General features: G+C 47.6%; 1 protein-coding gene across 1 annotated transcript; it reads right to left on the bottom strand.

Moving 5' to 3' along the window:
- Window positions 1-401: 401 nt before the first annotated feature.
- On the bottom strand, window positions 402-26,506 carry Klf9 (KLF transcription factor 9). Its single transcript, XM_075973712.1, has 2 exons — window positions 26,002-26,506; window positions 402-3,805 (listed from the first exon to the last, which is right to left on the bottom strand). The coding sequence occupies exons 1-2, from the start codon at window positions 26,504-26,506 to the stop codon at window positions 3,576-3,578; spliced, it is 735 nt and encodes a 244-aa protein (XP_075829827.1). The 3' UTR covers window positions 402-3,575.

The raw sequence follows: 26,506 nt of genomic DNA, 5'->3' as shown, positions 1-26,506 counted from the left end.
ACACACACACACACACACACACACACACACTCACACACACTCACTCACGCACACACACGATTTGGTAATCTTCTTTGCTGTCCATGACATCTCCCTCTGCCTGGCTTTGGAAAACTGTTTCTCTTCTCTTAACCCATCACAGAGGAGCTCAGGCCCAGCCTTTAACATTTTCTGATCTGTCCCTAGCCTGTACATGAGTTACCTCAAAATATAAATAAATATTCCCCTCCGGCACAATGCAGTGGTTTCCAGTGGCCTCCACTGTGTGTACCCCACGGAGGTCTGTGAGGAGCAAATACACACAAATTTACCCCAAAATGCTGCACGGTGAAAGGCACAGGGTTAAATCAGCCCTGCAGTTAACAACGCGACCCTACGGAAGAACATAATGGCTGCGACAATTTAATCTTCATCATTTATTATTTTTATTTGGACAACATATATACATATGTACAAAATACCTACGGTCAGAATCCTCTTTTATAATTTCATTTGATTTACAAAAACGGGACAGCAAAATAACTTAGGTCACTAATACTGTACAAAAATAAAACTGATTAAACAGTTGTAAAGATCAGTATCTTACAGTGTTACAGACCATTCATCCGCTGTGAAAGAACATCTTATCTACCCAGAGCGATGAGTACTGCTAAGTCTATCTGCAAACTGACAAACTAACTGGTTTCTGTAATTGTAACTACCAAATATAATTCTCAAAAGAAGCGTGATGTGGAGCTTAAAGCCAGGGTGTCATTCCACAATGGTGAAGGGCTTTCTTCTTCCCTAACCAAGGAGAGGAGATATCTTACCTCTAAAACTAGTATATTGTCCATGAATGACAACTACTTACAGTATTAGATAAAACGGCTTCTCTTTCTTTTTAAACACCTGCGATCGTCTTTCAAAAAAATTCAGTTTGGTTAAAAAAGTAAACAAAAATTACTATTCTGCGTTTGGATTTGTAGAAGTTAAATCCATGGTCTTTTTAATATAAAAAGTAATTGTCTCATAGTTTTAGTGTTCAACGAACTCTAGTAGTCCTATTTGAACCATATCTCCGTGTAGTAAATCTAATTAGAATGCTGGCTCCTGTTCTGTGAGGCAAAACAGGACTTATCACAAAGAATAAAAAGCCTTGAGTTTATACGTTACGTTACTAGAACATAGAAGAGAATATCAAATGTGTGTCTGTCAACAACTTGAAAAGGCAAGTAGCAACTCTTCTGGGAAGGAATTATGCATTTCTCTTTCTAGACAAGTTGCTGCGTTTCTATCCACCTAAGCGTTCGGCAAGAGCCACATTCAGACTCACTCCCGAAACAATGAAGATTGTCTTTCACCGACTGGTTTTTCCTTCATTTCTTTCTGTGAGGGAAAGCTGAGTTTATACAAGTTAGCAAGTTGCTAGGCAACCTCAAACTCCTCGCTCACTAAAAGGCAGCGCGCAGAGGACCCTATGCATAGCCTTTCCATGAGCTCAGGAAGAAATAGGCAGCCTAACCTATTTCATATGGAAGAACAGATGTCCTTAAAACTTATTTTGGACAGAGAAATTAAAATTTGGTTTAAAATAAGCGTTTCAAAAATCTGAAACAGAGGTAGAAAGTGTTCTTTATTTTTCCTGACATGTTTTCTCGTGAGAAAACACTTTCCTTTTTAGCTCATGGACTGCTCCCAGTCCCTAATGTTAAAAGCAGTTCTCTGGATAGAACTCCTGATGCGACTCCATTGGTTAAACAGAAAACACTGTGCTAATGATGGCTGTTGTACTGGAAGTCGGAGTCAGCTGTGCCCCGTGCCCGCTGCAGGAGCACCCGCTGCCGGGATGGAAGTGAGCCTCGCTGGGTGAAATGTGGAGCTCGCCGTAGGTGAGAACCCCGAGTTTGCACGCCATGTGCTGCACATGGCTAAACCAGAGTGCACCGTAGCGCTCTGTTCTAGATAGCAGGTAAACCCGTCAGAAAGTGGTCTTTCTGAAGGAAGAAAATGTAAACATTTCCCCACGATCACTGCCGACTCCCCTCGATTGAGGTTTTTGTTTGTTTTTTTGCTTTTTTTTTTTTTTAACTATGAAAACTGAGTTTGTTTTTCTGGCCGTTTTCAGTAAATGGCATAGGATGGAGATAGTGGTTTAGGCCATTGTTAGACACCTAGATCCGAGCGAAGGAGTGGAAGGCTACGGATGCAGACAGCTGGTGGTGTGATGTCACTCACGTGTGTCTCTTTGACCTGTGCTCACAGAAGGGGCTGTTCTGCAGGGTCGCCTCTGAAGTTATTGTGGCGTCTTCCCTTGGTACTTACTACTTATGGGGGCAAACTGTTTTTGTTTTTCATCTTTCAGCTCCCTTTCCTTTGATACAACCTCTTACACCTCATAGTGGTTATCTCATAGGAACACAGGAAGGCGACCAAACAAAAACAAACAAAACAAACAGGCATTCCAGGCCTGGCGGTGGTTATGCACCCATTTATCAACTAACACTAGAAAGAGCCAAAAGCTCTCGTGCTGTGTCCTACCGTCATGAGTGTAATAAGATGACGTCATCTGAAAGGGCGGGGAAATTCAAACAAATTCATGAAAGGTCAAACTGTTTGCTCACTTTTGCATCTACCAAAACACCACCTTCCTCCCCCCTCCTGTTCCTCCTCAGCATGTGTTTTATACTTTCTGCCCTCACAGCTCTGCTACGGGTTCTCAGGGAAACGTGTATACTGTAAGATAAGCAGATTGTAACGTGGTGCCAAACAGAACGTCTGCTTCTACCCTCAAAGCATGGATTACCTTACTCACCCTCGGTCTTAGAAAACGAAAGTGCAGTTTATGTTCCAATAGTACGAGTCATACAAAGCAGGGCTGGAAAGCTCCGGACTACCGTGACCTCGCGAAGGTCTGTCTTGATTAGTGTCAATTCGGACTCTGCTTATCCATTGACTATAAGTAACTTTTTTTTGTTTGTTTGTTTTCAAGTCTTTAGATGACAGATCATGCTGGAGTAGGTGTGCTCTTGCTTGCATAAAAGACAGCTGTGCTATGGAGGGTTGTTTTTTTTTTTTTTTCTTAAATCTCAAACGTTAAAGTGATTCAGGAGAGTGGTTCTGCTAAACAAACTGAAACACACTGGTCGGTACATTAAAAGAGAAGGAAACGATTCTGAGAGTCAACAAGCATCAAGGACCCAGAGTCACTGTGGGAGGCCAGGGGTCAACTCACCCAGTCAGACGTATGTACACCAGTGTGAATCTTCAAACGCCTACCCCGAGTCTTGGCCTTGCCCCCCCCTCCCGCCCACCCCCAAAAACAAAGAAGAAAATACCAAAAGCATTTGCCTGCCCTCCAACAGTCAAGAGACGGTTCCAAGTTGCCTCTGCAAGGGGACCAAATGTTGACTTTGATCTTAGGCTACCATGTGCTTTTTGGAAACAGTACAGGGAGAGTATCAGAATGGTGATCGAAGAGCAGTGACCTCCTGCGGCCAGCACGCCTCGGCTGGGGCGGGCTTCCATCTGTCCGTCTGTTTCCTGGGAGCTTTGTCTTTCCGGGGACCATCTCTGCCTGGCTGCCATGGGGAAGCACCTCACAAAGGGCTGGCAAGTGCCTTTTTTGATCGTTTGATCATGCTGGGGTGGAACTCGGTGTGACGCCGGGCATGCTTGGTGAGGTGGTCACTCCTCATGAACCTCTTCTCACACAGCGGACAGCGGAACTGCTTCTCGCCAGTGTGGGTCCGGTAGTGGCGGGTCAGCTCATCCGAGCGCGAGAATTTTTTAAGGCAGTCTGGCCACGTGCAGGGAAAGGGCCGTTCACCTAAGAGAAGGGAATCAAGACAGAATACTGTTTAAGGGGCACGTCAAAAACATTCTGAAGGCCACCTATGAGTGACAACCGCTGTAACAAAAAGGATAAACTTCTTGTCATGAGTTTTACGGGCTCTGATGCATTTCTCGCAAACTCTCAGTTGAAGTCCTGACCCCTCATACACATCTCAGAATGTGGCTGTATGGTTGTCCCCCATCCATGGGGTCCCTAGCTGGATTCAACCAACAATGGATGGGAAAATATTTGGAAAGGAAAAACTGTCTCACGTACTGACTCTTTTACTGTCATTTTCTTCATGATGGAACACGCATTTACACTATTACATTCATTACATTACATTACATGCAAATACTTGCATTGCTAAAAAGTTTATGTCTCGAAAAAACCAAAAAAAAAAAAAGATACATGTGTGCACATGGGCTTGTGTGTTAGGACACTCATAAGGAGGTCGAAGGACACGTTTGTGGCATCAGGTCTCTGTTGTAATATGAGCAGTGGGGCTGCGTCCCCAGCACCCTGGCCACCTGGCTAGCTTATGCTCCGAAATAACAACACACAAACTGTATTCTTTTAAACACTGCTTGGCCCATTTCTATCTAGCCTCTTCTAGGCTAATTCTCACATATTAATTTAGCCCATTTCTAGTAATCTGTGTAGCCCACGAGGTGGCTTACCACGGAGATTCTAGCCTATGTCCATCCTAGGTCGGAGCTTCATCGCGTGTGCCTCAGAGAGCAGAGCTATCACGTCTATCCGGGAGAGGGGAGCATGGCGTCTCTGCTCCAGAGAGCAGAGCTGTCCAGTCTGAGCTCACTTCCTCTTCCTCCCAGCATTCTGTTCTGTTTACTCATCCCACCTATGTTTTAACCTATGAGGCCAAGCAGTTTCTTTATTACTTAACCAATGACCTTCCTCCATCAGGTCTCTTCTGTTTTACTGGGGCTCTGGGATTGAACTCAGGTCCCCAGACTTGCACAGGGATGCTACCTGCTCAGCCAGCTCACCATCCTAAATGCTCACATTCGAGGTCACTGGGGGGTGGGGTGGACCTTCATCCCAGGACCGGTGTCCTTGTAAGAGGGGACATGAGAAAGAGTACAGTGAGATCCTGAGAGAGACCTTGGTGAGCATCCAGCCTCCAGAGATGACTGCTGACTCAGCCATAGGATGTCTGTGGTTCCTCCTTCTGGCAGCCCTGGCAAGCTTAGCAGGTGGGGGGTGGGGAGGATGGTTGAGAACCCTCTAAACAAATAAGCCTGGTGCCTGCACCCAATCTGCACCCAATGCTCACTCACAAGTCTTTCTTTCCTCCCTTTTAATTTTATCCTATACAATTGTTGGTTTCATGAGCTCTTCAGATCAGGCCAAAGGTCAGACCCTTTCTGCTCTATTTCCTGTTATTGTAGAGATGAAAGTAGAGAACCGAGAGGCCACCTTCCCTCCCACAACAGGCATTGCCCTTAGACGTCCCCAGGACTGTCGCCACCCGGCATCTACCAGCAAGTCTGATGGTAAGAAGCCACTACCTGCGGAGGCTGCGCTTGAGGGTAAGCTGCACAGACTTCTCCGTTGCTGTGAACTGTGCGCTCCTGCAAAGCCATCTCTGAGTGTCTCAGCACCCAGCCACCACTGCTCACTAGCCTTCTCTTCCTCAGGGTAAACATTCCCTCCACGCCTCTCTCATTACGAGCAGGCAGAGAGCTCGGGCCACCCACTCACTGCTTCCCTGGATCCCTTCTCACGGGTTCCCCCACATGGCGGCCATCATACAGTTGAGAAAATGGGGATTTGCAAGGTGAAGCTACTTGCTCAGAAGCCTTGAGCTCACTGTCTGCCCAGTGTCAAACCCGGAGCTTCTAGCTACTTGGCTGTCCTGCCTCTTGTGAGTCATAAGGTCTTGACACTTTTCACACATCCTTCCTGCTTCTGCTGCTTTCTTAAGGTTGGAGTCGCACCAAATTGTGCCACAGTCCGACCTGGAAGACATGCTTACGGTGGCATTAAGAGATACCCACCCTCTTACACACCCACCAAGATCCTAGCAAGGAGGGTGGGACCAAGCCATCATTCCGGAAGGACACATACCAGCACAAAAGCAGACTATACTGTTAACACTAGGACCTCAGTTGCTCTTGCAAGTACCAGTCATCACCTTGCTCTGGGACCACCTGCGTGCCCTTCACACTGTTCCAAGTCCAGCCCAAGCCAGTTGCTTCGTACACACAGGACACACAGGCTCCTGTTTCCACACAGCTCTCCAGACACGCCTTTGGTAGGTGTGGGGAGGAGTGGATCATTTTCTCACTCCTGTCTCCAGGCTGGCCGGAAGCTGGAAGGACACTGCAGAGGCTGGGAGCTGTCCAGCACGAAGCCCCTGAGTCATCAGAAAGACACTCTCTCCCTTCTTCACCTGCACGGACAAGATGCAGAAACAGAGAGGCCAAGCCAGCCAACAAACAGTTCAGGCCTCGCAGACATCTATACCTGCTACCTGCAGGCATTTCTGTGCTCCAAGCAGAGCCCAGGTCTAACACTGCACAGCCTAACCACGGGCTAAGTCCTTACAAGAACGCTGGAGCTACCCACAGATGAGAGGAGTGATATTGCACAGAGAGTTCCCGAGGCGGGTCAAGAAGAAAAGGCAGCCAGAAAGTCTGCACTGAGCAATCCAAAGCAAATCTAAAACAAGCAAAAGCAGGGGCTGCAGACTCTTGACGAGCAAGAAGCATTGCACCAACTTCAGCAGACCTTGGGGTATAAGTCGAAATCCAGATTGTAACAACTCTCTAGGGTTGAGCTTCTTGTGGCAAGGAAAATATTCTAAGTGACTTTTGTATTACCTGCATTTATCGAATGCCCAGTACCAGTGTGTGTGTGTGGGGGGGATCCAAGACCCCTACCCCAACATGGATACCATAATTTAAAGACTTTCAAGTCCCTTGCATAAGACCGTATACTTTATGCTTTATAGTTCCATATCATAAGCACATCGTATGTATTTTCAATGATTCCTAAGTTACTTAAATAGTTGTTATATTTCATTGACAAGGAAAAAGATCAACATATGTCTAGTAGAAACACACTTTTCTGAATATTTTTTATCTGTATTTGACTGATGTGGAACTGATAAACTGATGTGGAACCCACAGATGCAGCGGCCAGGTAGGTGTTACAGGGGTGTATTTATTTCCAGACACTATTACTGACCAAAACCTTCTCAGAAGTTAGGTCACTGAAGTAGACTTCAGGACTATTCTAGAATTAAGTTGCAACAAAGTCCTTCTAACTGCAAAAAAGCGTCTACAGGGAAATGTTTTTTTTATAAACAATAGTATGTTAAATATATAATAACAAAGCCAAGCAGTGGTGGCGCACGCCTTTAATCCAGCACGCCTTTAATCCCAGCACTCGGGAGGCAGAGGCAGGCTCTGAATTTGAGACTAGCCAGGTCTACAGAGTTAGTTCAAGGGCTGCAAGTGCTACAAAGAGAAACCTTGCCTTGAAAAAAACCAATAAATAAATAATAAGTGAAAATAAAAAGACAAGCTGGGATTGGAATCCCAGTACCCAGAAGATGGAGACAAGAGAATTATGAGTTCATGGTAGCCTGGGCTACATAACATAAATCCTATCTTTTAACATATATATAAAGACATAGATGGATATAGACATTATAAATATAAAATGGGGAAAATATAGCAGAATTCACAGAATAAGCTTCAAACAAAAAAAGAGACAAAAGCTCTTGCTTTTTCACCCTTGGAAGCTCTAGCCACTGCTCTATGATGCTCAGGAAAAATGGCGAGAAGACCTAAAATGAAGCTTCTGTCTTCCCAGAGCTTGTCAGTGACATGGCTTTCTTGGCAGCGTGCCATACAGGTTAGCGTTCTCACTGCACTTGCGGCCGTGCGTCAACTGAGTCGGGAGAAGGAGGGCTAATCTGTGTCTGCATCCAGGGAAAATGTTCCTAAGGGTCACTCTGTTGGCAGAGTTGCCAAGGAGAAAGGGACTTCCCTCACTTAGAAGATGGGTGCACGCTGGGCATGGTGGTACAAGCCTTCAGTCCCAGCACTCACGGGGCAGAGGTAGGGAGATCGCTCTGCGTTCCAGGTCAGCTGGTCTACACAGTGAGTTTCAGAACAGCCATGGCTATTATACAAAGAAACTCTACCTCCAAAACCCAGAAAGAATAAAGAAAGAAAAAGATGGCTACAGAGAAGTGTCACAGTGCAAAGTGTCACGAGTCAGTTGTAGGGACCACAGGAACATTCTTCATGCTTATACAGGGAGAATTCAAAGGTATTTAGGGCTCATTCTCATGAGACTCACTTCCAATATGGCCCGTCACTGTTTGTGATTCTTCCCACTGCTCTTAATGGAGGTGCTGAAACACTTGTCCCAAGTATTTCAGAGAGAAGAGGCGAGCTAGCCCAGACGAGAAAGAACAGCCTCTATGGGGCCCATTTCACTTGTCCACCAAAGCTGACAGTTCATAAGCAGTTAGCAAAGCGAGATGCTGCCGTCAACAGCAGGTATGAGTCTTATGGAGTACGTTTCGAAAAAGACATCAGAATGTTGAAAAAGCATTCACCAGAGCTTAGCAACCCATAGCCTACCATCCAGATCTGGCTTGCCAGAAGTCAAGACCAAACAGTTAAGAAAGAGAGATGGCGCCTTGTATCCGAGAAAGTGAGATTAAATGAGCATTCGTGGCTACCTGGATCCTGGGTTGTGGTAGGGCCCACGGTCACCTGAAGAGTGATATCTTGACAGTCACACACATGCCGCATGATAAAATCAGCCAGTGGTGTATGTGCAGGTCTGACGCTATGGGAACCTACTTACTGCTTTCTCCTCTTCACCCCAGCGAGCCTTTGCACAGAACCTATTATGGGGTGCATGATGATGTGAACGGCAGAGACTAGATGCCACTGACAAAGTGATACGAGGTTTGCACCTAATGAAGCCTGAAACAGGAGCCAGGCATGGTGGGCACACCTGTTAACTGACTCTCGGGAGGCTGAGGCAGGAGGCTTGCCACGAGTTTCAGATAAGTCTGTGTTACGCAGCAAGAGCCCATGTCAAAGAAAATAAGGAGGGAGAGAAGGGGAAATCACTATGCAGAGAGGAGCACAGGGCTGCAGGGAACAGACTTTGCTGAGAAGGGAAATGAGGGCTAGGAACCTGTGTCCTGCCATGTCATAGTTCTGCTCTAAGGGGGAAACCAAGTCAGGCGCACTCTTTCACCTCAGTGCTAAGGTCAAAGGGCAATGGTCAGCCTTCTCCATGATAGTCACAGCAAGGCAAGCATCAGTCAGAGGGTCCTTATGCTGGTCTGCAGCATTTTTGAGAGTTACCCTTCTCCTGGGGGAAGCAGGCTTGTGCTAGAATTTGTTTCTGGCCTTCTCAGGAAAAGCACACCCAGAGGCAACATCACAATAAACTCTGACTTTCTGGAGCAGAGCTGCTAAGAGCCCAAGCCTTTGAATTCTCATTATTTACATCACACTCCCCGCCCCCCTCAGCACAAGCTATGCTCCTCTTTCTAACAGGCTCTTCCGGAGTATAAAGTCAACTTGACTAACAAAGCTACTAAACTTGGCACAACATGAGTAACAGACTTGCTCTGTGGAGATGACCAGGTCTGCAGAATGCTCCCAGGCCCACCATGGCAGGAGACAGGCTGAGCTGGGCCTTCCAGCTATGTTCACAAAGGGCCCACATTGCTTCTCAGAAGGAACTTCCTGGCTGCTAGCAATTAGTCAGCCCTAAGGGACTGGATCTCAAACGCCTCTCAGTGAGGTTCCTGTGCTGAAGGATTGGTGGCCAGCTGACGGGGCTATCAGGAGGTGATGAGTTGGCCAGGAAATGGATCCTCATGGGGAAGTTAGGTCATCGAGGGCATGTCCTTGAGGGGCATATTGGAACCCTGGCCCCTCTTCTCTCCCAGTTTCTCAGCTACCACGGGGTGAACGTCCTCCATTATCCCCCACACTTCCACTGTGAATCCTTGCTCAAGTAGGCTCAAAGAAACCCAGGCAAGCCACCATGGGCTGAACCCTCCGAAACCATAAGTCAGCTAAAGCTTTCCTCTCAAAACTGACACGTCTCAAGTATTTTGTCACAGCAATGGAAAGTCAACGGATATAGTTCATTCCTATGGGGAAAATCCTGAAGGGAATGAAGCTGAGACTCCATATATGAGGAGGGGGCAGAGAGCTTGGCAGGTACACGGCCTGCCCATCGGACCTTCCCAGCCCCATGCAGGCTCCCCTGGGTTCTCAGAGTCAAGGCTACCACTGAGGTCTGAACCTGAAGTCAGAGAGGCCTTTGCTTTCAATACCTCCTTCTCCCTGGTTTTTCTCAGCTTCCCTTCCTTAGTCAGAGAGGGCTCAGAGGAGGTCTAACCTTGTCATGTCACGGTTCCAAATCCAAAATCAAATGTTCTCACTGTTTCTTTCTGGCCAAATCCAACCAAGTTGGTAACAAATCTAAGGGAAGGAAGCTTCCTTTCCAGAACAGAACTCCACACATGTCAATCAAGAATCATAGCTTCCTGCAAGTGCACAGAACCAAGCCTGCTTCTTCAGGAAAAACCGGTTTGTATTTGACAGGGAAAGAAGAAAGAAAGGAAGGAAGGAAGGAAGGAAGGAAGGAAGGAAGGAAGGAAGGAAGGAAGGAAGGAAGGAAGGAAGGAAGGAAGGGAAAGAAAGCGCTAAAAGTCTATGGGAAAAAGGGTAAATTTGGTATTGAAAAACACATTACTGATAGTGCACTTATATAGATGCACCCCTTGATAGATGCAGAACACTTGATAAAACTTAATGTTCCTCCCTAATGAAAGCTTTCAGAAAAAGAGAAAGAAAATTATTTAGCAAGTTTAAAGAAAACAAATCCGAAACCTTCCTTCAGCATAGGTCAGTAGTAAAGAAGAAGACCAAAGCTGTCCGGGGACACCTGGACTGCCATTACAGCGGCTCTCTGTCCAGAGTGAGTGAAGTCTGTGACCTGCAGCTGATACAACGATCACGGGGGAGGGGGACCCCCTCTAAGTTACAAGAGAGCAGGAGCCACGACTTTGGTATGGATCTGCTTGGGAGAATTCGGGATAGACCTAAAAATGAAGGCTCAGGACTTTCACAACTATACCCCAAGAATCAAAGAAAACACACACTGGAAGAGCTCCCACGTCCTCGGAGGGCGAAACTCAGCGTGGGACACCACAGTTCTGCGCAAACTCATACCCAACATTCACACACACGGTGGTAAGAATTCTTCTTTCTTCAAACTTGACAAATTCCTGATGTCCACCTATAAGGACAAATATGCCTGGCTTGCCAGGAGGTTTTTTCGGAACAGTAAGTATTTGCCAGACTACTTATTAAAATATATTATTAAAGCTATAATAACAGAGACTGTGAGACACCAGCTCAGCAACAGTAGAACTGAAAACGAACCCAAGAATCTACCGGGATGGAGAACATGATTTAGTGCATGGTAAACCCGAGTCTCTGTAGGGATTTTGTATATGGTAATGCAGTATTTCGAGTCAGTGACCACATGTATTGTTTTCATAACAGGAACATCAGATAAAAAGTTAAATCCGCAGCCCTATTTTATAGTTTTTTACTTAAAGGAATTCTAATGGTCTATAAAGCTAAAAAGTAAGCAAAATACAGATCAATGTTTTTAAATCATGGTGGAATAAAGGCTTTCTAAACATGAAGCCATAAGCAAAATTCATGGATAGTTTTTCTTAGTTTTTGAGACAGGGTCTTTCTCTGTGTAGTCTAGTCCGGCCTCAAACTCACCATCCCCCTGCCTCAGAGTCTACATGACAATATATATTTATGAAACTTTTTACACATTATAAAACTTTATGAAACAAGGATTTGAGTAATGAATTCATGAAATTACAGCAGGTAATAAGATAGGATAGTGCTTGCTATAAAGACCTGAGTTCCAGGGGCTGGAGCCCTGGCTGCTCTTCCAGAAGTCCTGAGTTCAGTTCCCAGCAACCACATGGCAACCATCTGTAATGAGATCTGGTGCTCTCTTCAGGCCTACAGGCACACGTGCAGAGAGAACACTGCATACATAATAAATAAATAAAATGCTTTTTAAAAAAAAGCTGGGCTCCGGGCGGTGGTGGCGCACACCTTTAATCCCAGTACTCGGGAGGCAGAGGCAGGCGGATCTCTGTGAGTTCGAGACCAGCCTGGTCTACAAGAGCTAGTTCCAGGACATGCTCCAAAGCCACAGAGAAACCCTGTCTCGAAAAACAAAAAACAAAACAAACAAACAAAAAAAAAGCTGGGCATAGCAATACGGACATGTAATCCCAGCACTGGGAAGGAAGACGTAAGAGAGTCTAAAGCTTCCTAGCTGGAGCTGGGCGGTGGTGGTGCTCGCCTTTAATCCCAGCACTCAGGAGGCAGAGGTAGGCAGATCTCTGTGAGTTCGAGGCCAGCCTGGTCTACAAGAGGTAGTTCCAGGACATGCTCCAAAGCCACAGAGAAACCCTGTCTCGAAAAACAAAAAACAAACAAACAAGCTTCCTAGCTGGATAGTCTAGATGAATTGATGAACACACAGGCAGATCTCTGAGTTTCAGCCTGGTCGATACTGTGAGTTCCAGGAGAGACAGAGAGACTCCAGTGAGAAAGCTTCGGTCAGGGTGTATTATTTGAGAGAATAATAAATGTAAAAAATATGACAGTTGAGGCTCAACCTCTGGCCTTCACACATGCACCTGCACAGACATGAACACAAACACCCATATACACTCAGACAAAATCACAGTCTACTGTAATAAAAGTGGACAAAGACACGAATAGGAAATTTACAAGAGGCACTAATGATCAAGCAATACTATACAACTAGGCATGGTGGGGCACACCTCTAACCCTAACACTCTGGAGGCTGATGTGGGAAGATAGCCGTAAGCTTAAGGCATGCTTAGACTACACGGTGAGACTTTGTCTCAAACAAACAAAGTAAAAAAAAAAAAAAACCTCACAAAGTCAGGGATGGTAGCTCACATCTATAGTCCCAGTACTTGGGTTACTGAGGGAGGGCTGCCATGAGTTTGAGACCAGTTTGAGCTACTTAGTGGGACTCTACCTCCAAATAAAAAATAAAGAGAAAGAAGAAGAGAGGAAAGAAGCAGCCGGGAGTGTGGGGTGTGGCTCACTTGACAGAGTGGTGGCTTCCTTCCAGCCTGCATGAAGCCTGGGGTTCCAGCTCCAGACCCACACAGACCAGACATGGTGGTACATGCTTGTAATCACAGCACTTGGGAGACAGAGGCAGGAAGGTCAGAAATTCAAGCTCATCTTTACAATGAGATCTAGAGAGCTTGAGGTCAGCAGAAGTTGGAAGGGGCAGTCACCTCCATTCTTCTGGGCTGTCATGTGCAGACACAGTGAAATCAGCGAAACAGAGACAGAGATATGAAGTTACTAACATTTTAAAGAGCTTGGTGACATATACCTGCAAACCCTAGCATTTAGCAGGCTACAAGAGGCTTACAAACCCAAATCTAGCTTGGTTTATACAGTAAGTTCAAGGCCAAACTGAATTATTAGTTTCAAAAACTAATCAATAAATGTTTTCTATGTGAACACATAGATTTACTGAAAACAATGATGCATTTGAGCTTAGGGTATTCCACGGATCATTCAGGAGTCTTCCGAGATTGGCTGTTGTGGCACATGTCCATAAATTAGCACTTGGGTAGCTGAGACTAGAGTCTGAGGCCGTCTAGAAAGACTCTGACTCAAAACAAACAAACAAACAAAAAAAGCCAGGTGGTTCTGAGCCTAAGGCCAGCCTATCCAGTGAACTCCAGGCTCCCCAGGGCTATTCATTGAGAACTTGTCCTAAAACAATACAAAAAACCCACCCAAAACAAACAAGCCAATATATTCTGTGGGAGCAGAGATGTATGTTTCCTATGGAGAAATTATTGGGTACCATAGGTGTCTAAGACATGGAAGAACTCATCAGAAGGGGAGAACCTTTGGGGATATACATCTGCCGCCTCGCACTTCCTACACCCCTTTCCCTCCCCTTTCCATATAGGGACTTAGAAATGGCCCTAAACAAGAACAAACGAAAGGCACCCCTCCTCCTGAGTGCTGTAATGTGCCCCACATCTGCAGGCTGCCGTCTACTGCCATCCTTACCAGGCAGAGGGCCAGTCCAAGAACACAGCCTCAATCACGGTGCTTGATGTGGCTGGGTCCCACACAGATCTCCCCCATTGTCCACGGCTACCTTCCCTCCACCCACGGAGCATCTGCAGGGCAGAACACGCACAGCTTCCTCCGTTCTCCAGAGGTCTTGTGCAAACCCAACATAACCGTCTGTGAACTCCGCAGACAGAACCCCTTCTCCTAGGTGGATTGTTTTCAGGAATACTGGACTCAAAGATCAGGACACCATCGTCTCCTGCTCACCGGTATTGCCACACCCAAACACTTTCTGAATGAGCAAGGAAGTCTTGGCAGCCTCTGAAGGAACAGTCTTGCCCCCCACGGTTACCCATCCAAGTACCACCTGCTCCACTTCTCTCCCACAACCTTTGTAGTTTTACTCCTTTTACGTTTGGCTTTTTTTTTTCTTTATTAGTGCTCAGTCTGTGGGTATCACCCATGCTGTGGGTACAACCCATAATACTGTCAGATATCTGTGGGAAGGAAAGCAACCTGTGCTCCAGTGTAGGATGTGGGTGTCTCCCAAGGCATACATACTGCATGGCAGGCACTTGGGATCTGTGGAGTAAACCTGCCTGCTATTGCTTGCAGAACCCCCGCACTCAATAGAACTGTGAGAAACCCACAGCTAGCGAAACTCCAAGGAAAGATGGCAGACAAGATTCTCAAGCCTTCGGGTACTTAGCACAGCAGGAACTGAGTCCTGAGGCCTCATCTTGGAAATTCTAAAACAGGTGCAGAGGCAAAATATGAACCCCAAACAGTCTGTTTTTCCCGAGACAGAGTTTCTTTGTAGTTTTGGAGCCTGTCCAGGAACTAGTTTTGTAGAGCAGGCTGGCCTTGAACTCAGATACCCCCCAGCCTCTGCCTCTGGAATGCTGGGGTTAAAGGCGTGAGCCAGCACTGCCCAGCTCAAACAGGTATTTTGAAACACAAGAAAGGTCTGCATGATGGTCCACTTCATTAGAAGGCATTATTTAAGTCTGTCACAGAATTGAGAGCTGGAAGCTCCTAGCCATGCTCCAAAGGCCCCACATGCACACAGCTAGTTCCTCAGAGACCAGATCCCAGCTTCCAGGAGCTGGTTCTCAGGTCAGCATGACTTCATAGGCCCAGTGTACTGTAGAAGATGTGAGAAATGAATGGCCAGTGGGCTTTCAATATCAAACAAGAAGCAAATGATCAATAACTAACTCAGACACATGGATCCTCTTCCTCGCTCCATTTTTACCATTGCTGATTTCTAACTGGCCGGGTTTCAGAAACAGCCAGCTCCAAGGGGCAGGGGATTTGCCCAAGGACACTGCACTAAAGTGCATGACCAGTTTAAAACACTGTTCAAGTGCTCACTTCAGTTTTGTGCATACAAAGGGATGAGATGTGAGAAAAGAGCCAAGGCTCGAACTGAAGACAGAGAGAAACTTTCCTGCTGGATTTTGCCTACTGTCTTCCTGGCCCTTCTTTCCATATGCATTGCTGGAGGGCAGGGATGGCATTGTTAAGACAGTGAAGTGGCCACTCTGCCAGCTTTAGGTTTCAAAGTAACATTTTTAAAATGTAGAACACCAAGCCTGGAGCTGTGGCACAAGCCTGAAATTCCAACACCTGAGGCTGAGGCAGCAGGGTCAGGAGTTCAAGGTCATCCTTGGCAGCCAGGTGAATCATGACAAGCCTGGGCTATGTGAAGCCCTGTCTCAAATAGACAAAACGCTATACACCTTATTCTTACTGTCCTTGGGTTTTCCAGCACTTCCCAGACCTTAGAGTACACATGACCCCTGACCTATGATGGCTTTGCTTAGAATCTAAGAATCTAAGCCTTAGATCCTTCATCGCTGTGATAATGCAGAGGCTGGTATTTTGGTCATTTCTTGGGCTCGATACCCTCTGCTGATGCTGGGCAGCAATAAGCTATAGCCCTCCCCCGCCAGCCACAATCAGGAGAGAAGTCCTATGGTCCATAGGGGGCTGTGCTGCGAAGTTAGGGTGTTTGAGGCTTACATGGGCCTTTTCAACGTTCTCTGTTATTTTCAACCTGATTTGTGATCAGAACAGGATTGGAAGAAGTGTATCCGTGCAGATATCAGAGGTCTCTAGGGAGCACCTTTGCTCTTCACTGCCTTTTAATGACAGACCAGGAAGTGCTCAGGAAAAGCTTCCTTCTCTCAGCCTCTCCGGAACATAAGTGAAGCTTGTGCGAGCCCAGGCTAGGCAGGACCTACTCAGGGCACCTCAGGGACTGGACTCCTGGCGCCGAGTGAGTTGTTCCTCTCAGTAGACCTGGGTTTCCTCCCTTCCAAATGGGTAGAGAAGAGAAAGGACTAGGTGCCACCCACTGGAGGAACGCAGGGTCACAGAGCCCAGGATCTCACTCTGTAGCTGCTGTGTAGAAGTCCTCTTCAGCACAGGGTTTCGGTGAGGATGGGACATACAGTGGGTGTGTGACGGCCAGTGGAGACCACCAGGCTGCAGGAAGGCTTGTCATGTGGATGACCCTTCACAATGCCAGAGCAACAGGCGAGCTGGCTACTCCAGATGAGCTATCACTCGGGGGAAAAAAGGGAGAAGATCCCCAAATTAGAGTGGCTGTTTTGAACTTTACCTTAGGTAGACCATACAATGTCATACATTAACAAGTCGCTCCTATATTTCCAGCACTTGGGAGGCTGAGACAGGAGGATCACCTTGAGGTTTGAGGCCAGTGTGGGTTACGGAATACTGTCTTTTAAATAAACTCACTGGCCCTAAATAGAGAAAGGACCAAGAACTCCTACACTGCCGAGACAGAGCCGTTTTCCAACAGCAGAAATGGGATGGCTGGGGTCTGATTCACTGTCTGATTCACTATACCCACTCTACCAGCCAGCTAGGCTGAGGCACATGAGGACGAAAAGTGACAGGTGATGCTAATCACCTGCCTCCAGCTTCCCCTCTGGGAACCAGAACAGTGCTGGTCCTAGGGTATGGCTCTGGTGACATAGTCTTACCCACACAGGTTCCCATGAAACAGCCACTAACTAATCCCTGCAAGAAAATGAGTCACAGATTCCCTCGGCTTAGCGTTCATCAGCAAAGACAATGGAGTGTAGGTCTGAGCTCTCCAAACATGAAGCGGCCACACTACCCTGTCCCCACAGGATCTGGCCAAGCGGCCCAGGCTGGCCTTGGATGCACTCAGAATTCATTCCTCCTGCCTGTCCCTTCCCAATTGCTCGCACCAGAGGCATGCCCTTCACGCCTGGCTTCATTCTGCTGTTGTCTTTGAAACGATAGTGTTGTTAGAAAACTCCAATGGAATTACGGCAGCCCAGGAATTTAAGTCACTTGCGTGTGTGTGTGTGTGTGTGTGTGTGTGTGTGTGTGTGTAAGCTGTTTTCTGTTTCTGACATTTATCGTGGTGTTTCTACTGAGTACTGTGCACACTGAAAGGATTTTGCAATCTCGGTGGGAACCGCTTCATAAATGGCTCGTCTTTGCACACAGACCTTATCTATTAGCGCCGTGGATAATAAATGTTCATGCAAATGGAATTTGCTCCCCTAAGCACTGAAATGGAGAATCTGGAGTCACGATCATGTAAATACCCTTGAAGATCACGCTGCTCCTGATAAACTTGTCCCATGTGAATTTTTGGTCCTGGTCTCCTGACAGTCTCCTCGGGTGGGCCTGTGGGTGTGTGAGCACTTCCAACACGTGTTGAAATCACCTTTCCTCTGCAGTCTTTTCTGTCCGTTCACTCATGGCCTATCTCTTCTGCTAAGCTCCAGGGAGCAGAAAAAAATAAATGCTGCTCGTTGGTGCATCCTGCTTGCAAGCCTACGTGGACATAGGTGTTCGATTTGCCTTGTCTGGACTGTATTCCCTCTTCTTGTAAGAAACGGTGCTCCCGTTTCCTCCTGCAACCAGCTCTTCTTCCTCCGAGTCCTCGGAGTTTAGTAGCTGAGTTCACACCGTCAGACTCAGGAGGCTTGGATGTGATGGAATCTGGTCCTGCCACACTGATGGCTTTCATAAGGGACACACAATTTATGCTCAGTCATGGCTTAGAGCCCCGGTCGTTTGCTGGAATCGTTAGGAACGGGAAGTAGTCTTTTCGCGTGGCTTTGCTAAATTGGCAGGAAGTGAATCTGGTGTTGCTTGGCAGCCATTTTAGCACCATTCAGAGAGAAGCAGCTCATGAATGAAGCCAGAGCCAGCAACAGGGTGGCCAAGACACAGAGAGAAGGGACAGCGAGAAGGACACTGAATGCCTGGATCTAGAAACACCTTGAACCTGGAGCTCTACTTTTAATAATAATAATAAACACTTTTAAAAAAGCTTTGCTAAGTAGATTAGCCTAGGTTGGCCTCTAGCACACTGCAGTCTCGGGCCCCAACCTGCCAAAAGTTGGGGCTATAGGTGTGTGACACCATGTTTGAAGCTTGGAGCACTGTTTTCTCCAAGTCTACAGACTTTCTTGTTTTCAACTTGTCTATGGACCCAAAACCCAGCCCTTGCAGGTGTAGTGACACTGGCCTATAATCTCAGCACTCTGGAGGCCGAGGCTGGAAGTTTGAAGACAGCTTTGATGACATAGTTTCAGGTTGGACTGAGCTACATAACAAAATAAGTTCTTTTTGCTGGAATTAAACAATTTTGGATGACAAGGTTGGAGTCAGTACTTCTGTTGACTTTCCTACAACAAACACAAAAGAGCCACAGGAAACACGGAATCTCTTCTCCCTGGGAGACAGCCACAGGGTTAAGGTCACTACCCTCACAAACAACTCTTCGAACCTTGGAACACAGTAGAAATTCCCGGCATAACTCAGACTAAGTTAACTACGTAGTCTGGCTCCTCCCATTAAATAAGAAAAACAGTATATTTCTATCTCGTGGGATGGCTGTTTATATGTGACACACATAAGCTGTTTAGCCCAGGACCAGACAGACTACATACTCAACATGACAACACTCACAAAGTCACCACGGCCACCAGCATTTAACACACCTTTCACTTCTCAGCCACTCAGTAGCCCCAACTGACACTGGATCCACCTGGAATGTTAAACAAAAATTCTAAGACTCTCAAAGGATTCTGGGTGATATATATATATATATATATATAGTGTTTACTTTTAATTGTAATAATTCTCAGCATAAGATGAGCATGCTACATCTTTTAAATGTCTTCTCATCTGAACTTGGCCTCATAACTTCATGACTATGTAATTACGGAGCTCCACTTCACACGTGAGAAACCTGAGGTTCAGGGACACAAGAGCTTGGGCCTGAGTCCTTGTGATGAGAGTAAGGCGTCAGGATAGGCCTACGGAGAGGATGCTAACAGCCAGTGCTCCCCTCCCAACCATGGTACCCTTGACTCCATGCTGATGTACAGGCGCCTCTAGAAAGCCCTAACCCAGCTCCTCTGAGACAACTGACAGGCCAGAGCCACTTTGTCACTGACTGAAACTTAGGACAGATAGTCAAGTTCCCCCACCTTTCTCTCATTGTTCTGGGCAACACCATCTGTGTAATTCTTTCCAGTCTGCACCCACATCTGTATAACTAACTCCTTCTCCAAGGGACCGGGCACATCTGGCCCCTGTGGTCACCTGAACTCATGTGCACATACCTACAGGCGTCCGACACATACCTTCACATAACTAAAAATAAACAAAATGCCTATCACCTCAGGTCAGCCTCTGGGCCGTTTGTCCCTGTGCCTGCCTATCCAGCAGCTCCCACTTGTCACAGACTTCCAGAAGCATCCATTCACTTCTATGAAGAGGGAGGTTCCAAAACATGTCTAAACTTCTCTGAAGACAGAACACAGCACCAACTGCATTTCAAAACCTCGTCATTAATTTTGTGTGGTATAAGCTCCCACGGTTTTATTTTAATCTATTTAATTTAAATAACCTCTTCATTTTTTTCAAAGGACTCAGTCGGGCCAGTCAGGGATGGATTCCACTCTCCGGGTCATAGTAGTGCTCATTCTCAACCGTATTTTAAAAATAAACTCAGGGTGGGAGGTAGAAGCAGGCAAATCCCTTAGTTCAAGGTCAGCCTGGTCTACAGAGTGAGTTCCAGGACAGGCAGGCTATAAAGAGAAACTCTATCTCAAAATAATAATAATAATAATAAAAACAAAAAACCTGGGGATATACTGCAGTGGTCGCTTGCCTAGCACTTGGGAGGTTCAGGTTCCATCTCCCAAGTCCAGAAAACACACTCATTTACTCAAAGACCCAGAAGCTCTGGCCTAGGAGGATGAGGTGGGAAACCTTTGGATTCCAGGTCCAGGTTCTCATTTTTACCACAGGCCTCCAAATACCTGGGGCTTGGGAAGAGGGAAAAGCCCAGGAAAAAGGGAGTTTGAAGGCACACCTAACAGGTGTTCAGGCACAACGTCCAGGAAGACCCCAGAAAAAGAAATGCTTCTCCCTTCCCTAGTGGGGAACCCCGTCCTCTTCATTGATGTTAGTCCTTGCTGAGGAGGCTGCTTGAGGCCAAGACAAATGCTCACTCTTGGCCTGAATGTACCAAACTGGTACTGAAGTTCTAGGAGCCTTCCAGGAAGAGAGAGCAACGGCTGTCCCAGAGCTTTGCCTGGGACTGCTTCAGTAGTGGAGTTGGCTGGTAATAAAAGGGCAGAGGCCAGGCCACTTCACCAAGCCCCTTTACTAGATGAATTCCCCTTATAGCAGCATTTTAGGCCTAGATTTAAAACAACAACAAAAATAAAGCCTTGTTAATTACAGAGTCAAAACCTCAGGAACTCACAATGGAGGCAGAACTAAGCACTCCCAGAAGCAAGCTGGAAGCCACAGGCTTTAAGGTTTTCTCCTGAGAACTGCAGGCACTAGAAGATTCCCGGATAAGCTCAGTCACATGCCAGCGAAGGCAGGAGGGCTTCCGTATCTTGGCGGTGTGCCTCCAAATCTCCCAAGTTCCTCCAAAGGCTTCGGCAGAACAAGCCCATCTCAGAGGGTGGGCACTTGCTCTTTTCTAGACAAAGTGATGGATGAGATGACCTTTCAAGGTCACTTCCAACCTCCAAGGCCTATTCTTTTCAGACCAACAACTACAGCTTCCAAGCGCTCTTGAGTTAGGCCCAGGCCTGTGACTAACTTCCAACAAAAAGTGGGGCGGACTGGGAGCCAGGATTACCCAAGACCACTGCTGGAAGGATCTCTTTCCTATTTTAACATCAGTGGGTTTTTTTTCTCCCCCTTTCTTTTTTGCCTCTCCTTTTTGCGTGTGTTGCATAGAAACAGAAAGTGCCTTTGTACCAATTACTAGGCATTAATTTACGCTCCTCCGTGGGCGCTGGGTTTGCTGGAGAAACACTAGGGAAGGGTGGGAGGGTGATGTGGGGGCAGGTTTCTAGCTGTAAGCTTCCCCACCCCACAACCTTGAGAATAGATAAGGCATGAGAGAGAAAATAAAAACCAGACTAAGAAACACAACAGGCCCCGGGTGTTGTTTTTCAATACCAACAATGCTAATGGTCGGAAGCCATCCAGAAACCGAGCTGAAAGCAGGCTCCAAGCAGAGCTAGCCCTGTGGTTTTAGGGGCTTCTGAAAGCGCCTGGGAAGCATCTGCCCCCTCTTCCTCTCAATGAACTTACTAGGGAAGATCACCATCCTATGATGTTTCTCCCTGGGAAGTTCACTTTGGGAGTTTCCCACAGACACCGCAGAATGACTGGTTCTTGGGATTAAGCATCAACAGCTGCGACAGGAATGGAGTCCAAAGGTCCACTTCCCTCCCGTTATAGCATTGTGTCTGGAGGCAATGGGGTGCCACCATCCAGAGGGCCCCATTTCCTTTGCTGCCTCCCTCCTCCAACCCTGGGCTTGCGCGCGCGCACACACACACACACACTCCTCTGAGAGGGAAACCAAGGAAACACCCACGTGCTTTGTAACTGGACCCCATTTGCATTTCATGCTGTAAAGCAGGGACCCTTGCCAGCTTCAGGAGAAGCCTCTCAGGCCACCCTGCTTTGCCAACGTTAGGGCAAATAAGAGATGGAGGAGGGCTCCTACATTTAACTGGTCCTTCTTCTCTTCCAGACTAGGAACAAGAGTCACCAGGGTGGGTCTCCATCTCAAGGGGAGATTTCAACTAGGCCAAATAACCAAAGGCCACCCTGTCCCGGACTCAAGGGAAGAGCACCTTATCTGGAATTCACTAACAACCCCACAAAACCGTCTTCCCAGTGGGAAGCTGCATGCGGCTCTGCGCTTGCTTCTCTACGATTCATTGCTCTTTCTCCACACGGGGCATTTGAAGGTGGGTCTAGACAGTCTCACTGGGGTAGGTGGGCAAAAATGGGCTCTTTGACAGATGGAAACAATCTTAGGAATTAGAATGATGTGTGGCCTTCTGAGGGGCACAGTCCCTAAGTAGCTCTGTAATTTTTCCTGTCAGTGTTAAGTCACCATAGGATACAGGGTGGGCATTTGTAGAATAAGATCATCTCAAGTCTCCTCAGGGGACATGTAGTGGGAAAAGAGAAGAGAAATACTCCCGTGGGCAAGTCATCTCCTCATCACTCAGTTGGGTTTCGATGTAAATACATCCGGGAAGGATGCAGTTTCTGAAATACTATCGCATATCGCTGTAGGAAGTTGTCTGGAAAGAACAAGGGTAAAGAGCACATCTCCTTAAGGACCAGGGTACAGGGTTTCCCTGTACTCATAAAAAGAGGAGAAAGTGATAAGGACCAGGAGACAACACTTCAGTCACTAAGGCCTCTCAGACAAGGGCTTGGATTCACTAGGCTTTTGTTTGGATGCTAAGAATTGAACCCAGGGTCTTGGGCACACATTAAACATGCACCTCTAGCCCCTAAGTGGCTTCACATCACATGTCTGTTTGAGTCAGGGTCACACTTTGTAGCCCTGGCTGGCCTGGACCTTGCTGTGTAGACCAGGGTGGCCTCAAACTTAGAGAGATCTACCTGCCTATGTCTCCTGAGAGCTGGAATTAAGGGCATGTGCTACCACATCCAGCCACCTCACACCAGAGTAACACCAGACTCTCAAACAGGTAACACCAAAGCTATGGGGAACAGTGAAAGAGACACGGGCTACCCGGAAGCAACCGTTCCCACCTGAGTTAGAACTGACCAGTATAGACACTCCTGAGGAAGACCAAACATTCTATTCCCAAACTGGAGGAAGGCTTCTGTTTTGCCTGTGCCTTCTGCCAGGCAGTTTGAGTATCCAAGGAAAAAGTGTAAGTCTGGTATACATGTAACTTCAACATTTGGGGGATGGGAAGGGGGTGGCCAGGAAGATCTCAAATTCAAATCCAGCTTAGCCAATTCAGCAAGACCCCGTCTCCAAAGGCCCGAAATAAAAATAAATCCGTGAGATCCACCCAATACAAAGCAGTTCAAACCAACTGTTGCTAGGCAAGGATCCGGGCCCACTCACTGTTTGCCAGATCTTCTGATTTTTCCAGAGAACAAGAAATCTGGCCTCCTGCCAGAATCCTGATTTTTCAATGCTGGTAACTAATGAAATTTTTATCAACTCTGTGCCGTCCACAGCAAACAAATCTGCAAAGCAAATTCTGCAGCCGTGCGCTCCAGTGTGCAAACCCCGAATTATTTAGACCCGTGGAGGGTCTCAGGGAATAAGAGAAAGACAAACCCGAGCCTTGGCCTCATTCAGCCACCTCAACTGTGTCCTTCCTCGGGACACCACCAAAGGAGCTCCGCTGAATTCACTAGAACATTTTTTCAAATGATTCGACTTCTAAAGCTGCTGGCGTCTGAAGCAGAGCAGTGCAAGGCTCTCTAAGGAAGTGAGAGCAAGCAGGGGGGTTGTTCTCAAGGGAATGTGTGGAGTGGCACTGAACACGGGGGTGTGGCAGGGATTCAGCTCTTAAGATTTTCACAGAATGCCTGTCTCCAGGCACCCTCAGGATTTAAGAACCAACAGAAAGAAAATCAGGAAGCTCCTTGCCCCACCCAGCCATGATCTAACCTGAAGCTGTCTGAGAATCCAAAAGCCTGAAACTCAAACTTGACATGTACCTCCTCGTCAGTACACTTTGGGCAACATCTGTGGAGGCTGGAGTTTTTGTCCACACTAGCAGGACAGAGAGTCCTTCATCCCCACCTTCTTCCCCCCCAAAACATAAATAAGACCCCTGCAATCACCACACCCCTAGAACCAAAAGAATGACTAGCATTTAAAACGGGAAGAGTATTTATTTCACTTCCTTTTCCACTGCAAAAGGTTCTCCCGAAGCAGCTGAGCTGACGTGCCTTATGGAGAATTAAAGAGCCTCCCGCATGCATGCACACATGAGCAGCCATTTCTATAAATGCCGGAGAAGAGCACTCAGCCGAAATGGCCCAGAATGCCGGGGATCTACTGCTGGGCCACGGAGGCACTGTGGGCCTCCCCTCTTATACCATCGGGCAGCCTTCCTGAAGGAGAAAATGCCTTTGCTCAAGGTGGCAGTGGGTGTCCACGGGAGCCACTGAACCCTGGGAATATGGCTGACATGGCCAGGCCCTCCCGACAGCTGTGGTAACAGGCTGAGTTCATAGACCACTCCTCGCCTCCCAGGGCCCTTCTAAAAGTCACACCCCTCACTGGGAGGACAGGCCTCTCCCTAACTGCTTTACAGATCCAGACTTTCAAGGGAGCTGTTCCACAAGGCAACCCAGATATGGACCTCCCCAAGCACCTGTTTTTTTGTTTGTTTGTTTGTTTGTTTATCATTAAGAAATTTAGATTTCTATGGGTGCTGGCAACCACCTCCAAGAGACTAGCTTTCCAAAGGAAGTAAAAAAAGGAAAAGTGGTTACACAGCCCTTCCTTTAAAACACAAGCAAGGCGAAACCCTGTCTCGAAAAACAAAAACAAAAAAAAAAACAAAAAAAAAAAACAAAAAAAAAACACAAGCAAGGCCGAAAATCCCAAGGAGAGTACCATTTCGAAACCAAAACACCAAACCTTCACACCAAAAAGCCTCTACGCCTTGCCACACAATGCCAACAACTTCTTAAACAGGCTGTCTCGGGGCAGACGGGAAAGGCCTGCTGCCTGATGATAGCAGTCCCAAACGACCCTTCCCCAGCCGACCAGACAGCATGAATGCCTGCCAGCCTTGCCTGCGCGTGTTTAATTGGAACAACCAGAGCCAGTTGACCAAGGTCCTTCTAAGTCCCTAAAGCCCATTCCACACAGCAGATGTCTTTACAGACACGTCGGCCTGTGCTGCTGGGCCTACAGCTAGCAATAAGCACCCCCACATTCAATCCCCGAGGCCTTGAACTCCAGCAAGAACCACACCTCTCTACTTAGGGTTCAGAGGTGCTACCTATTAAGTCCCATGGGAACAGATCAGCACCGTATCACGTCAGTTAGGAAGGTTGACTAGTCAAGAAATTAATCCACCAACCATTCCTTCATCAGTCTCCCCTGAAGCCTGGAGCAGTTTTATTTTAAACCTCTCAGGGGACTCTTGGCCAAATTTAAAACCACCTTGGCAAGCCCTGAAAAGTAGCCGCCATTCAGCTAAATGAGTCCTTAGTCATCCCTAAAAGGATTCACGCAGAGTGCGACTCCCCCCTATGCCGCGACCCCTTCCTGCAACCCCACCAGGGAATGGAATAAAAGCTGCGCCATCTGACAGCCCACTGCCAGCGTCTCCCCATGTGGGGCGGCCCCGCACCGACGGGGTGCGGAGTCCCGGGGGCGGGGCGGGCATGGGAGGGGCGGGCCCGCTCCCCGCCAAGCCAAGCAAGCCACACTCTCAGCCCTGCCGTTTGGGGGCTTTTGGGTGGTTCCTAAAGGTTGGGACCAAGTTAGGAGAGCGTGCAAGAGTTAAGCAGCTTCTTCTCTAAAATGTTTGCAGCCTCTAGGCCGAGTGCGGAGTCCTGGGCGCCCAGGAATGCTGGCCGGCCAAAGGTTAGCTAAGCCCGGAGCAGGGGAGAGGCGACGCCGCTAACCTGTATGCACTCTGTAATGGGCTTTAAGATGGGAGGATTTTCCATAGACTTTCCCACAGCCACTGTAGGGGCACTTGTGCCTCTTTTCGGAGGCGTGTTTCCCCTTCGCAGCCACTCCAGAGTGGAGGAGGGAGAGCGGGCTGGGCGTGTTGCCAGAATCCTGTCTCTCCTCCGGGCTGTGGGAAGGACTCGACCCAGATTCGGTGGTCACGTCGCTGTCGGATCCTATATCCTCATCGGGACTCTCCAGACTGTCGCTGCACACCGAGGGGGTCTGGATGGGTCGGTACTTGTTCAGGTCCAACAAGCTCTTGGCGATGGTGACCAGTGTGCAATAATCCTTCCAGGTGTCCCCCGGGTCACCGTGCTCCTTGGTCACCTCGCGCTCAGGTAGTTGCAGTCGCTCGGTGTCCGGAGCGCCCCCATGCTCCGGCACCGCGGTGCGGTTGGAGATGGAAACCAGACACTGGGCAGCTACGAAGTCCATGTAGGCGGCCGCGGACAT

Source organism: Microtus pennsylvanicus, chromosome 5 (genome assembly GCF_037038515.1).
Source record: "Microtus pennsylvanicus isolate mMicPen1 chromosome 5, mMicPen1.hap1, whole genome shotgun sequence".
NCBI classification, from domain to species: Eukaryota; Metazoa; Chordata; class Mammalia; order Rodentia; family Cricetidae; genus Microtus; species Microtus pennsylvanicus.
Note: the sequence above shows the minus strand (reverse complement) of the source record. Positions and strands in the feature narration are given on the sequence as shown.

Excerpts from the sequence above, each read along its gene's own strand:
- Klf9 (XM_075973712.1), bottom strand. The coding sequence starts at position 26,506 with ATGTCCGCGGCCGCCTACATGGACTTCGTAGCTGCCCAGTGTCTGGTT. Across the intron at positions 3,806-26,001 it reads CCATTACAGAGTGCATACAG|GTGAACGGCCCTTTCCCTGC; the intron begins GTTAGCGGCGTC and ends CCCTTCTCTTAG.